Consider the following 12,601-nt stretch of genomic DNA (forward strand, 5'->3'; position numbering starts at 1 on the left):
AAAGACAGAGAAGGATATGGCAGAGAGAGAGAGAGAGAACGGGATAGGATACACAGTAAGAGGAAACGGGAGTATATGGCAGGGATCTGGCTGAAAGAAAGCATGGGGGGGGGGAGAAAAGTGAGAGAAGAGAGGAGGCAGAAAGGAAGAAAGAATAGAAGGAGCAGACAGAAAGAGGGGGATGGGGGAGAGAGAGAGAGAGGAAGCAGAGACACCTGCCCCAATACATACACATCACTTCCCTACCACACAGTCAAACCGCAGCAAGGACTCGCCACACTAATGACTGCTCTATCCTCCATCTGTGGACACACAAACACCATACAGGATGTCGTTGTTAAGGTGTGGGTGTATTTACAGCATTTAGCAGACGATCTTATCCAGAGTGACTTACAAGAAGTGCTTTGTCTATCTAGAGAGACTATATTTGCTGGTTACCAATAGATTAGAGAAAAAGACAGTCCTGAGCTCAGATACTGCTAGAAACAAAAGTCACTGTAGATACCCAGAAAATGTATGTGGGGCAAAAAGTTGTGGGGTCGATGGGCAGTATGTGAGTCTTCCTGCAATCTTTGATAAGCCTTCATGTGGGCGGGATGTTGAAAAGGGCATTTTTGCTTTTGAGTCTCCTTACGGTCCAGTGTTCCTCTGTAATGCATGATCATAGATGTGATGTGCTTTGACTTGTTTTCACACTTTCATGGAGTTCTTTCATTTCTAGGACGATCCTCGCAACCTTTTAGCTGAGTGTCATCTTCACTTAAGCGCCAAACGTTGCACTGAAACTGACAAAAAGGACAAAGATGTGTTTTCCCTGAAATCACAATGCGAACAAAATGTGCCATATTTGTGCCCTTCCATGCAACGTGAGGCAGTTTTCATGTGACTTAAAGACTGCTCTCATGTGTGACCGTAATGAATACAGCAAATTTAATGTGCTTTTGGTAAAATATTAGCCTCTTTGAAGTTCCCTTGTCCTTGTAGTGTTTTTGTAGGTCTTACCATTCTGATCTGTTTTCTTGGACAAATATTCAGTTATTCTTTTGTGTTAGCTCTGGGTGAAATGCATGAAATCTCCAGAGTCTTGGCCCAAAATACAGTCATTAAACATTCATAGAAATTATCCTTAGCAATCAGAGGGCCATTAATGTTTCAGTGTCCTGATTAGATGCCCTTTCTGAAACAAAGCACTCTGTCCTAAACTACATTTTCTCCCTGTTGGGTTGAAGGATTGCAGAGCACAATACTTGGCCTGCAGTATCCTGGCAGATATTCAAGCCGTATGCTCCGGCAGGCTGGAAAATATGAGACCTTAGCTGTCAACCTATAGAAAATGTTACAGGACGTCTTCAGAGTGGGAAGTGAAGTTTTTAAAAGGCTGCAGAGACCAGATGTTGAAGAAAGCATGCATAAACAAAGCAGAGACTTGGTCCTCTGCCTCTCTGTTAGCTTCAACTGCTGCTAACTCTGGGCAGTGCAGCCACCATCGAGTCCCATGATAAAATGCTTTAAATGCACTCTTTTGGTTTTAATGGACCTCACACTTAAAGCTTTTTATCACAGACAGTGGCTGGGGAGTTGGGATAAAATGGAATGTCATAACCTGTTTTTGTGCCTGGATCTCATGAGATGGTTAAAAGGAAATGAGATGAGAGGAAAGTTGAGACGTCTCCATGTTGCTCATTTCCTTACAGACGTCGCAGAACACAGGCCTGTGGCTCTTCTATAAATGTTTTGTTAGATAAGGCAAGGGCAGGATTTGGCTCATGGTTTTTCTTTTGTTCATTCTTTTTTTTTCTTCCAGCATCACACCAGCTGTCCATTACATTGTGTGAAAATGTCATAATGAATTTACAAGGTAAATGATTGTGTAAAAAAAAAAAATTCTTACCTTAACTCACATTAGAAGTTAAGAACGTTTCTGTTTTCCTGAAAAGGTGCCATGTTGGAGATCCAAGATTTTCTCCCGACAATAATGTGGATTGGTGGGCAGTTTACAGTGTATAGCAGCCAGTTGGTAATTATAGTCTAATTCTGCTCTTGCAGTGGCTTGATCTGGTTCAGTTCTTGTGGATTTGAACCAAAAGGTGACATATAAGTTCATGCATTCAGGCAGTCACTGGAGGGTCCTTGTTCATCAACAACAGTAGTTGTGAGAGCTAAACTTAAAATGGCTGGTAACGGATCTGCTAGCTGGATAGAGGGACGTAAAGAATGTATGCGGGTGGGGTTCAGGCTCTGGGCACTGGGGCTGAGTGTTAATTGCGTTTCAGGAATTTCTGGAAGAGTCTGCTGGTATGATATTCCGAATGGCTAAGCTGGTACCAACAATCCTCAACCTCAAATTTACTTCTTATGGTCAAATAATCTCCCATCACACTGCAAATTGCCAAAAATACAGTGATGCAAATTCTCTCCTTCTCGTCTTCATCACAGGCTGCGTCAGTGTCTTGGCAGTGGTGCTGAAAACCTCAAATAAGACACCGTGGGCGAACGAGTTTGAATGTAAGTATGAGGAGTTTTTCTCACAAAAATCACAGAGGAACTGCAGATAATAAAGAAATCATGAATCTTGAAATCATGCAGAGTTTCTATACAGTTCTTCTTTGTTTTTTCTATGTAGCAATTGAGCTGTCTTGCCTGATCGAGTCGATCTCCACAGTCAATCCCAGGATAGAGTGGAAGAAGATCAAGAATGGAGAACAACCAAGTTATGTCTATTATGAGAAAAAAATATCAGGTAATCTCAATAATTCTATGGTGGAAATGACTCTACTGTCAGTTTAGATACAGTTTTGGACTTAATACCTGGACATTTACTTCTGACCAAAATGTTTTTGTCTCATCTTCATACTTAGAAAAGCATGCTGAGACATCATTTATCACGATAACGATAAAATGTCGTCTCGTTGCCTGCGCTTAATACCATTTGTTTCAGACAGAGTACATATTTTAGTACTTGCATATACTGATTCTGATACAATGATGAATAACCAACTTAGAATTATGTAGTGTTTGGTGTAAATGAGTGCGATGCACCTAAACAGTCCGTAAAATCTGTAAAATCTGGCTGATGCCAGCATTTTATGCCTCGCAGGAATATGCCAACATAGAATGTTTAAAGAGACCAGTGATGATTGCCATGGCGTTAACAACACTTTGCTGTGCAAGTAGTTTCTCATTCACTGCCAGTTTGAATGTTAACATATACTTGGTATCAGGTGGTATCAGATGTACCAGGTGCCAGTATCAGGTGCCAATACCTGATGCCATTATTGATGCAAACCTGTGGTGAAGTATAGATTGTTTACTTTATGAGACACATTTAAAGTGAATTTTGTTTCCTTTAGGTGACTTGGAGAACAGAGCACGACTCAGAGAACCTGCAACTTTGGTCATTGTTAATGCAACGAGATCAGACACTGCATTTTACCGCTGTGAGGTCACTGCCCCCAGTGACCATAAAACCTTTGATGAGATTCTGATAGACCTGAGAATAAGAGGTAAGTGAAAAGCACTTACTATATGCAATATTGGGTAAAAATACAAACAAAAGACGGGACTTTCTGGAGAAACACTGTCCATGTGGTCACTAGGCATTGAAACTGACTTGACTGCACTTAATAATAATAATAATAATAGTAAAGGCACAATATATTGTATTAAGTCATGAGACCAGTATTTTCTGACTATATAGAAAATAAATATTTTCATATTTTTCTTAACAATATTGTCATATTATGATGCACAGTAATGTGTTTATTTCTTTTAATGTGTGTCATGGGGACCTCATAAGCATTATTTCCCAGTCAGCAAGGGCATGTGAACCTGGCTTGCAAACAATTTGCTTGCCCTATTTTGTGATGCATATGTTATAGTTCACCAGGCACAGCATATAGGGCAGACTGTGCCAAGAATAAGGGTAGATTAATGCATAGGGTGGGTTAGCTGTCAACTTGAAAGCTAATCCACCCTTTGCGTTACATGTATGCAAGTATAACGGCCTCATTGTATCTTTTAACTTTTTAACTTTTAACATAAGCCATAATAATGTCATAGTAATATTGCTATTATTTAAATATCCCTGAGCCCCTTGACTACACCATTAGCAGTTAATAGGATAGTGTTTGTCTTCTCTGAAGTGGTGTTGTTAGTGTTTACCGAGTAGCAATGCTGTAAGCTGAGCCGGAGCACTCTGTCCTACCCGCCCTTGGCGCACATTCGAGGATGCTTTCTGCCCTGCCTCAGCCTCGGGCGTGTCCATGGCTATATGGGGAAATCTCTGAAACTGCAGCTGAGTTTAATCAGAAAGCTAAAAGGGGAAAGAGCACTGTTCTAGACTGCCTGGGATGCTTAAAGGCATGAATGCTTGGCTGTGGGACTTGCTGTGCTGCGTGCCTCAGAGGATGCTCCGTCTGAACTGCACACTTTGACTTTATCTCATGCTCTGTTCTAGCTTTATTTTTACCTGGGGGAAATGCTATAATTGAAGTGAATACGGATGAGATATGTAATATTAATCCAATACAAATGTGCAGTGTCCTAATTGCCTGTTTGTATTAGGAGTCCTGTTTCAATTTGCTTCAGGATGATAGTACAACTTGGTACTAGATTGCTGTGCGATGTGTTGTTTTTGTTGTTCAGTGTAGAATCTGTACGTCCACAGTATGACGTATCTCAGTTTTCAGGACTATGTTGGATGATCTTTAAGGAAGTTACTCAAATACTTTATTTTGTATGAATCAGCCAGTCAGATAATTTGCAGATTACATTACAAAACCTCTTCTGGTCAAACTTATCCAGTGTTTCATTTTGCTGGGTTCTGTGCTGTGTTGCAGTGAAGCCAGTGGTTCCCACATGCTCCGTGCCCAAGTCGGTTCCGGTGGGGAAGTCAGCCGAGTTGTCCTGTGTGGAGCACGAGGGCTTCCCCAGATCGCAGTACCAGTGGTTCCGCAACAAGGAGGAGATACCAGAGGACCCCAAGAGCAGCCCGAAGTTCTTCAACTCGTCCTACGTACTGAATGGGGAATCAGGCACTCTGGTGAGTGCTGGGGCCGTGCATGATGCGGCTGGGAGGCACAGGGCCTGGCGCCGGGCTTGGAGGAGGGATATTTTAGGGAGTCAGTTGATGTGTGACTGCTCCAGCCATGAGGGGAATCTGCTGTCCTAACTTGCACATTCCAAAGCGCCATGCGCCGCCATTCGCACTCAGTGGCCTGCTCAACCTTCATGTTGACCTCTAAAGCTTGACTGACTCCCACACTCTCCCTTGGAGGAGACACAGTCCACAATGTACAGCCAGTAATATCTAGGGCTACAAATAACTATTTATATAATTACTTAACCTATGAACTATTATTTGATTACTAAAGTACATTCCTCAGCTCCTCTCGCTTTGGCCATCATTCAAAGTTCTGCCTATATGACCAGCAGTTTATCATATTGGCCCCAGTGTTTCCTGTAGTGTATTGTTGTCTGTTGGTATGTACATGTGTATCACAAACATTTTAGAGCAAGGTATTCATTTCAAGCACAGTTTGATGATTTCAGTTCTGTGATGCTCTAACATTTGATTCAATTAAATAAATACATAAAGGTGTAGACACTGAGGAGAATGAAGGAAGACTTTTTTCCTGAAGTCAGTGAACAGGAAACACAGAGGTAAACTGCAGAGAATTGAAGAGAAATGACAGTGCAAATGAATGTAATAAGCTGTTATCCTAAGTAAGCCTGAAGAGGTCTTCAGACAATGCTGGAAGGAATGGAAAGACTATGAAATATGGAGTTCAGGGGGAGTTTGTTCCACAACCGAGCCAGACTTGGCCTTATGGACATACAACACTACCATTGGTCCATAGGCCCCTTCGCTGAGGACTGTACTTTTTGCCGTTTACATTCTTAGTAGCGCTTGACCTGCTTGACTTAACTCCTTTTAGCAAAAGGTCGTAGAGGTGCTTTGTGGCCTATATGTGCACAGTAGGAGACAACCCTTTCAAAAGATTTGCACTCTGCTGCCTATTTAACACAAGCATGCACACAAAGAGGCAAGTGCTGAGGGTCATGTTATTTATTTCCCCCTGCAGAAATTCAGCGCTGTGAGGAAAGAGGATGCAGGGCAGTATTACTGCAGAGCTAAAAACGAGGCAGGAGTTTCTGAGTGTGCCCCGCAGATGATGGAAGTCTGTAAGTCTCTCACTTAATCCTCTTATCACATCATAAATACAAGTGTAAAGTTTTGCACCTTCATCCTAGCCTTCATAATGCCCTCATGCTTCCCTCTCTTTTCAGATGATATTAACATTGCTGGCATTGTTCTGGGCGTGCTGGTGGTTGTGGTGGTTCTCTTGTGCATAACAGTGGGCATCTGCTGCGCATACAGAAGGGGATACTTCGCCAGCCAGAAGCAGATGGGAAGCAAGTAAGTGACAAAGAAGAATTTCCTGCTATTTCAGACTGATTCACAGACACATCTCAGAGCTGTTGGCTTTAAAATAGAATCGACTAAAAGTGGTAGTTTTCACTTTGTCCTGAGGAACTGGCTTCTAATTTCAAATTTATGAGCATTGTGAGCTGATATTTAACATTTTTCATTAACACTTTGGAATCCTGCTACATATTGTTGACATAACCATGATATAACCATGTCATGGAAAATGTTCTGTCGTGAGTTGTCATGACAGACTTTCTTAAGTAACGTAACAGTATCATGTTATCAGTTATTGTCTTGACGTATATAATAATGTTTAATGCCATGCCTGCTTATGTCACATACTTATTTTGCTGTCATGACAAATGAACAGAATAGTAACACTGGACATAATCTGTCATGACCACTCACGAAATCATATAACATCTGCCATGGCATGCACAGTTACCTCAGTGTTATGTACGAAGGTTCCAGTGCTATCACCTTTTGGTACCTTTGTTCTTTTGTGCTTGCCTGAGCACAAATAGAAGATTTTTTAAATCAATTAAACCATATAGAAAAAAAAATGGTACTGATTTTTAAGCAAAATAATAGAAAACTGAAAATTGATTGTGAATAAAATCTATGAAAGATGTCTATAACAATTCATATGATTACTGTTAGATGTTCATTCAACATGCATCTATACAAATATTCATCACTTTTGAACAATCACAAGTTTTATGGATTTTTCTTTGTAAAACTACTTTAATATGTTGGGCATGAATAAGTAAATATGGAAATAAGATCAGAACTGTGACTAAAACTGTATGCCTATTAATGCAAAATATTAACTAAATCAAGATCCTCAAGAGTCTAAGCTGTCTTTTTCTAATGTAGTAATAGTTTAACAGCAGATGTAACAGTGTGATTTGTTCAAATCAAAACCAAAAGTAATGATGTCTGTTTTGTGTTTTAGTTACAAAACTCCAGGGAAAGGTGATGGAGTGGATTATGTCAGAACAGAAGATGAGGTGAGATAAAACATGTGCATGAAGACCTGCTGAAAGCATCTCTTTCTAGAGAGTTTGTTTTAAAAAGGTGGAATTCTTCTTGTCCTGCTCACTCCCTCTGACCTCCTTTCTTTTAGGGGGATTTCCGACACAAATCCTCGTTTGTCATCTGAGTCGAGGCGAGGCGGTGAGAAAGACATAGAAACACATTGGAGAAATGAGCACAATACCTCGCAGACACAGCCCCCCACACTGAGGAGAGACTATTGGCTACCACAGAATGTGCCTTGCTTCATGGCACATCTGCAACAACACTTATTCATATTTGCCAAAGGTGACAGTTTATCAGAAACTGCTGTTTCCAGCAAGCATTAATCTCTGTATTAGTATCACTCAAGGTTTTTTGTCTCTTTAAATCTACTTTTCACCCCTTGTATCACTGAACAAATACAGTTTTTCTTTCTATACAGTAACAGCTTATTAGTACACTGCAGCTAACAAATTCTAAGGTTTCAGTAGAAAGTAACATATTTCTATTGTAAACATTGGATTTAAAAGTGTTTATATAACTTTTGTTTTGTACCAGCTAAACATGTCAGTATATTTTTGATGGAATATATTTTGAAATGCCTATAGAAAAGGTTTACTTTTATAAATGTTTGTAATTACTAACATGGAAGCCAGTACATTTTTTAGACCAATTTGGTGTTTGAAAGAAATTAATAACCACTTTAACCACGCTGTAGTTACTTTTTAGTAAGCCCTAAATATTCCTTTAATGTCATACGACACTTGACCTTTGTTTAGTTTTGCTATTTTTGTTTTCATTTGAGTTTCAGTAGCATATCCAATTATATAGCTTTCAGAGGTCTTACATAATTACTTTACTGCTGGGATCTAAATAGTGCTAGTGAAAGGTTCCATGTTAATGTTTGTAGATAGTGTTAGACAGTGAGATTCGTAGGGAAAACACCAGCAGAAAGCTGGGAAACACTGTAAACAGCCAGTGCTGTGTATCCTTGATTAAAAGTGTCCTTCTATGCTTGTTTTTCATCTTGTACATAGTGAATATACTGTCCAGGTTGTGTTTTTTTTTTTTTTTTTTTTTTTTTTTCTTTTTCAAGTGAGGAATATTCTCAATACTACTTTTATTACATAAAACAGGGTTTTTATGTTGGCTAACATAAAACTGTGCTGGTTGTACATAGATCCATTGTTACCAATCCTGGCAATATGAGCAGTGGTCATTTAAGTTCAAAAGTAAAAACATCCAGACATACAGGCAAGTATGATGCTCTTTCCATGGTGTAAAATGGACTAACTGTAAGCCTGGTCATGGTAGAGAGAGGATGTGCCTCGTAGGCCACATTTGAAGACCTAAAAAATGATTTGACTAATTATGTTTGCAGAATTTTTCTGCCATCTCTAGCGGTGGTAAACTGGCTATTCAGTCAGAATGTGAAATAACATTTAAGAGTATTTGGCATACATTCGTAGCTGATAGTCATACTTCATATATAACAGCCATTTTTGATTGTTTCAACGTTCCAGTTGATTACTTTAAACATAAATCATTCCTCTTAAGTGCCTTCCAATGTGGTCATATGATACTGATGCTCAAAACATTGTATCTTTTGACTTCTTCTATACTGTGACCTTTAAATGGACACTTCACTGTTTAATCCAACTGTTTTTTAAATCAGTTTATAATACATTTAAGTCAGAACAGCAGGTGTTTGAGAGGAATGATAGCATGCTGTGTTCACCAACTCCTAAACTACTACTTTGGATATTCTGATATACAGTACATATCTGACTTGCTGTTTTCTGTAAATAGATTGTTGTGCATCGATTTCATTACCTTTTTGTCACTGAATTAGAAATAGAGACTGACTACGTATTAGTGCCTAAATATAGAGTGAAGTAATGTTCCATGAAGCACGGAGCACTACTATAAATCTGACAGTTATACACTCAGAGACAAATGTACTTTTTTCCGCTAGACACACACATACTTGAAATTTAGAGTGGGACAGATACATACACTGATTAGATAGTGGCAGTTTGGACATTTATACCACTAAAAGTGAAACTGTGTTACTGGATTGTTGAGATGGTCATGGTAAATGAGTGAGATTTTTGTTTTATATATAAACAAATATAGACGGAGTCGAGAGCTTAACCAAATACTGACTGCCGAAAGAGCATTACCTTCAGTTTCAGTATTGTCCTGCTCCCGTGTCTTGGGAGTAAAGTTCTGTACAGTTTAAATGTGCATATTCTCTCCTTTTTACTGAGGGTTTATGGTTGTATTCAGAACTTTTAACCGAAACAAATTTCATTCACTAACTTCATGTGACGCCCTGTTGGTTTGGCGCTGGTACAAATCCTGTGTGACTTCTTGAACAGTTGACCATGTATGTTTGTGATTAATAAAACTCACTTCTTAAGATGTGTCTTTACTGTTCTTTTAGTGCATCGTGGTGGATGAAGTAACAAGCAAACGCTAAGACAAACTGTCTTTCTGGCTAGCTCATTTTCAGCTCTTAGTCAGACCTACCAGCACTATCCTCCTCTTCCTGTTACTGTACGTGAAAAGCACAGGAATTCCTATTGTCTTGAACTGAGTGGAATAGCACATGAATACAGTGAATAGTCTGTCCTACTTTGACTTTTTCATTGTTATATAATGATTCTGTATAACCATCGATTTAATCTAGGTTACAATGTACATATGATAAACTCCACAGTCCTGTTGAAATTAGAAAATTAAGACTATATATATATATATATATATATATATATATATATATATATATATAATGTATGTATATAAAATACACACACTACTGGTCAAAGGTTTTAGAACACCCCACATTTTCCAGTTTTTTATTGGAAACCATTCAGTTTAATGTCTCATTGCACTCTGAAATGAAAGCATAGTACAAATAAGCAATTGGAGTTAATAAAAGAAATCATGGAGTCAGTTTATAGACCAAAATGTATTCTAAACTTTTGGTTCCTCAAGGTAGCACCTTTGGCAGATATTCTTTCTACAACAGAAATCAAATATTCTTCAGAAAGTTCTTCCCAAATCTGTTGCAGAAGTTCCCATAAATAAATTTCACTCTTCTGTCCAGTTCATCCCAAACCAGCTGGATGGGGTTTAAGTCTGGAGACAGTTTGGTTCATCAGTCCATAATACCTTCTTCCAGTCTACAGTAGTCCAATGGTGGTGTATCACTTCGAGCTGTTGAATGACTTGAATTGCAATAAATAACTGGAAAACTGGGGTGTTCTAAAACATTTGACTGGTAGTGTGTGTGTATATATATATATATATATATATATATATATATATATATATCCTAACAACCATGTAAGACCTGGTAGACCACCAAAACAGTCACCCATCACATAAAGAGATTGAGCTCCACTCTTGCTTTAGATAAAAAAAGGAACTAGACAAACATGCAAGTAAACAACAAAGCTGCTGATGGTGTTAGAACAATGAAATGCGCAACAACACTGAATGTTTGAAATGACTTGGATTGTGAGAAGCAGAAAATGCAACCAACTTCCAAGACTGAACTTCTAGGTGTGGAAAAGTATCCCTGCAGATTTCTTTGAGGAGTTGAAACCCCATCTCCTAAAAAGAATGGATGCTGTGCTAAAGGTAAAGGCTGGACGCACTAAATTAAACATGATTTTACTCTCAGTTTTTTCTTAAATATGTTTCTTGCATTTTTTCCTAACACTGAAAAAATAAAGCCTGCATAATGGCAGGTTTGACCGGTAATGAAATGAAAGTGGTGAGTGACATTCGCACAGTACTGTGTTTCAGGGCATTTGAATGTCCTTAGTCACCACAGAGGACGTTACCACGGTCATATAAAGCGTTCTGGTACACACTGTGCCCACATGTTGAGTCTGCTGACTTTTTTTAGTAGCAGACAAGTGTTAGCACAAGTGTAGCACCAGTCGCTTGTTTGCGAGCCCATCACTCGCTCGAATGTGAAGTTTGGCACGCAGGAGCTCCTGAGTCACTTCAGCGTGATCGTTCTGATGGGAGTCCGGCGTGGATGTGCCTCACGGTCAAAGCTGACAAGCGAGACGAGAGAGGAGAGAGCGAGAGATTGAGGGCAGCTTTGTGTGCAGAGAAACGATCTGTTTACCCGTTACGAAGCATTAATTTAACCCTCGTGTAATAAAGATGACAGGGTAGTCAACATTTGGAATCAAAACCCAGGGCCAGGAGGGCATGACTCACTAAGTGAATCCTGGCAGCTGCATCGTGCCAGGCGTGGATATAGCGACTCTGTGGCTCTCGGCAAAAGACAGGAATGGGATCCCCTGGGTGGATATAATTAGTTGGGGCTCTGGGCTTCAAAATGACAAAATCTGCAGAAACAGAAAAAAAAACATCTTGAAAAGTAAAATCATCTCAGATCTAGTCAATATATCTAATATTTTTCATTTGGGATTGATTGATTATTTAAAGAGCCCATAGTCTATATTTTTCTTGAATTTTATTATTGTGCCTGAGGTCCACTTAAAACCTTTGTGTGTCACATGACCATGTTTCAACCTTTCTTTAAATATACTTAAAGCACCCTGAGGCACCAGAGATCACAGTCTAAATGATCTTATTTGGTCCTGAGGAGGCTGAACAAGCGTTTTGTGGTAAACAGCGCACTCTGGTGGTTATTTAAAACGCGTATGTCAATCTACAATGAATCGTCTTTTGTTATTTGTTCAGACATAATGTCAGACTGCATTTCTCTCGTGTCTCATGTATGAACAGTTGCTTCAGAGGCTGCAGGATGTTTGTGTGCAATTGCCAGTGGCTTGCCTTGATAAGGCCTTGATAAGATTTGTTGAATGTGCTTAGGATTAGTCTGTCTACCCCGTGTCATTAATTACAAGGCTTACAGCACTGGAAGAGCTTCACTTCAAACAAAAGATCAAATAGAGAGCTCCTGAGGGTGTGAAAATATATCAAATGAATGAGATAACCATGAATGTGTTACTTTTAAAGAGCACAGGTCAAATAATTTTAATAACAAGAATAAGAAGAGGAATATCATTATTGTTGCTGTTATTGTCACAATAATCACACAAATAACACTGAGAAGAAAAATATGGTATTTGCCATTTGCATTAAAATGCCTGTGTCCTATTT

General features: G+C 39.2%; 1 protein-coding gene across 1 annotated transcript in view; it reads left to right on the top strand.

The window, feature by feature from the left end:
* jam3b (junctional adhesion molecule 3b) overlaps window positions 1-9,869 on the top strand; it is a 34,409-nt gene extending 24,540 nt beyond the window's left edge. The window contains exons 2-9 of the mRNA XM_017698560.2: window positions 2,437-2,505; window positions 2,624-2,740; window positions 3,351-3,503; window positions 4,839-5,041; window positions 6,084-6,183; window positions 6,289-6,418; window positions 7,386-7,440; window positions 7,557-9,869. Coding sequence (XP_017554049.2) covers window positions 2,437-2,505; window positions 2,624-2,740; window positions 3,351-3,503; window positions 4,839-5,041; window positions 6,084-6,183; window positions 6,289-6,418; window positions 7,386-7,440; window positions 7,557-7,592 — 863 coding nt within the window. The 3' untranslated portion in view covers window positions 7,593-9,869. The remainder of the gene's footprint in view (window positions 1-2,436; window positions 2,506-2,623; window positions 2,741-3,350; window positions 3,504-4,838; window positions 5,042-6,083; window positions 6,184-6,288; window positions 6,419-7,385; window positions 7,441-7,556) is intronic.
* The last annotated feature ends 2,732 nt before the right edge of the window (window positions 9,870-12,601 follow it).

Source organism: Pygocentrus nattereri, chromosome 16 (genome assembly GCF_015220715.1).
Source record: "Pygocentrus nattereri isolate fPygNat1 chromosome 16, fPygNat1.pri, whole genome shotgun sequence".
Classification (NCBI taxonomy): Eukaryota; Metazoa; Chordata; class Actinopteri; order Characiformes; family Serrasalmidae; genus Pygocentrus; species Pygocentrus nattereri.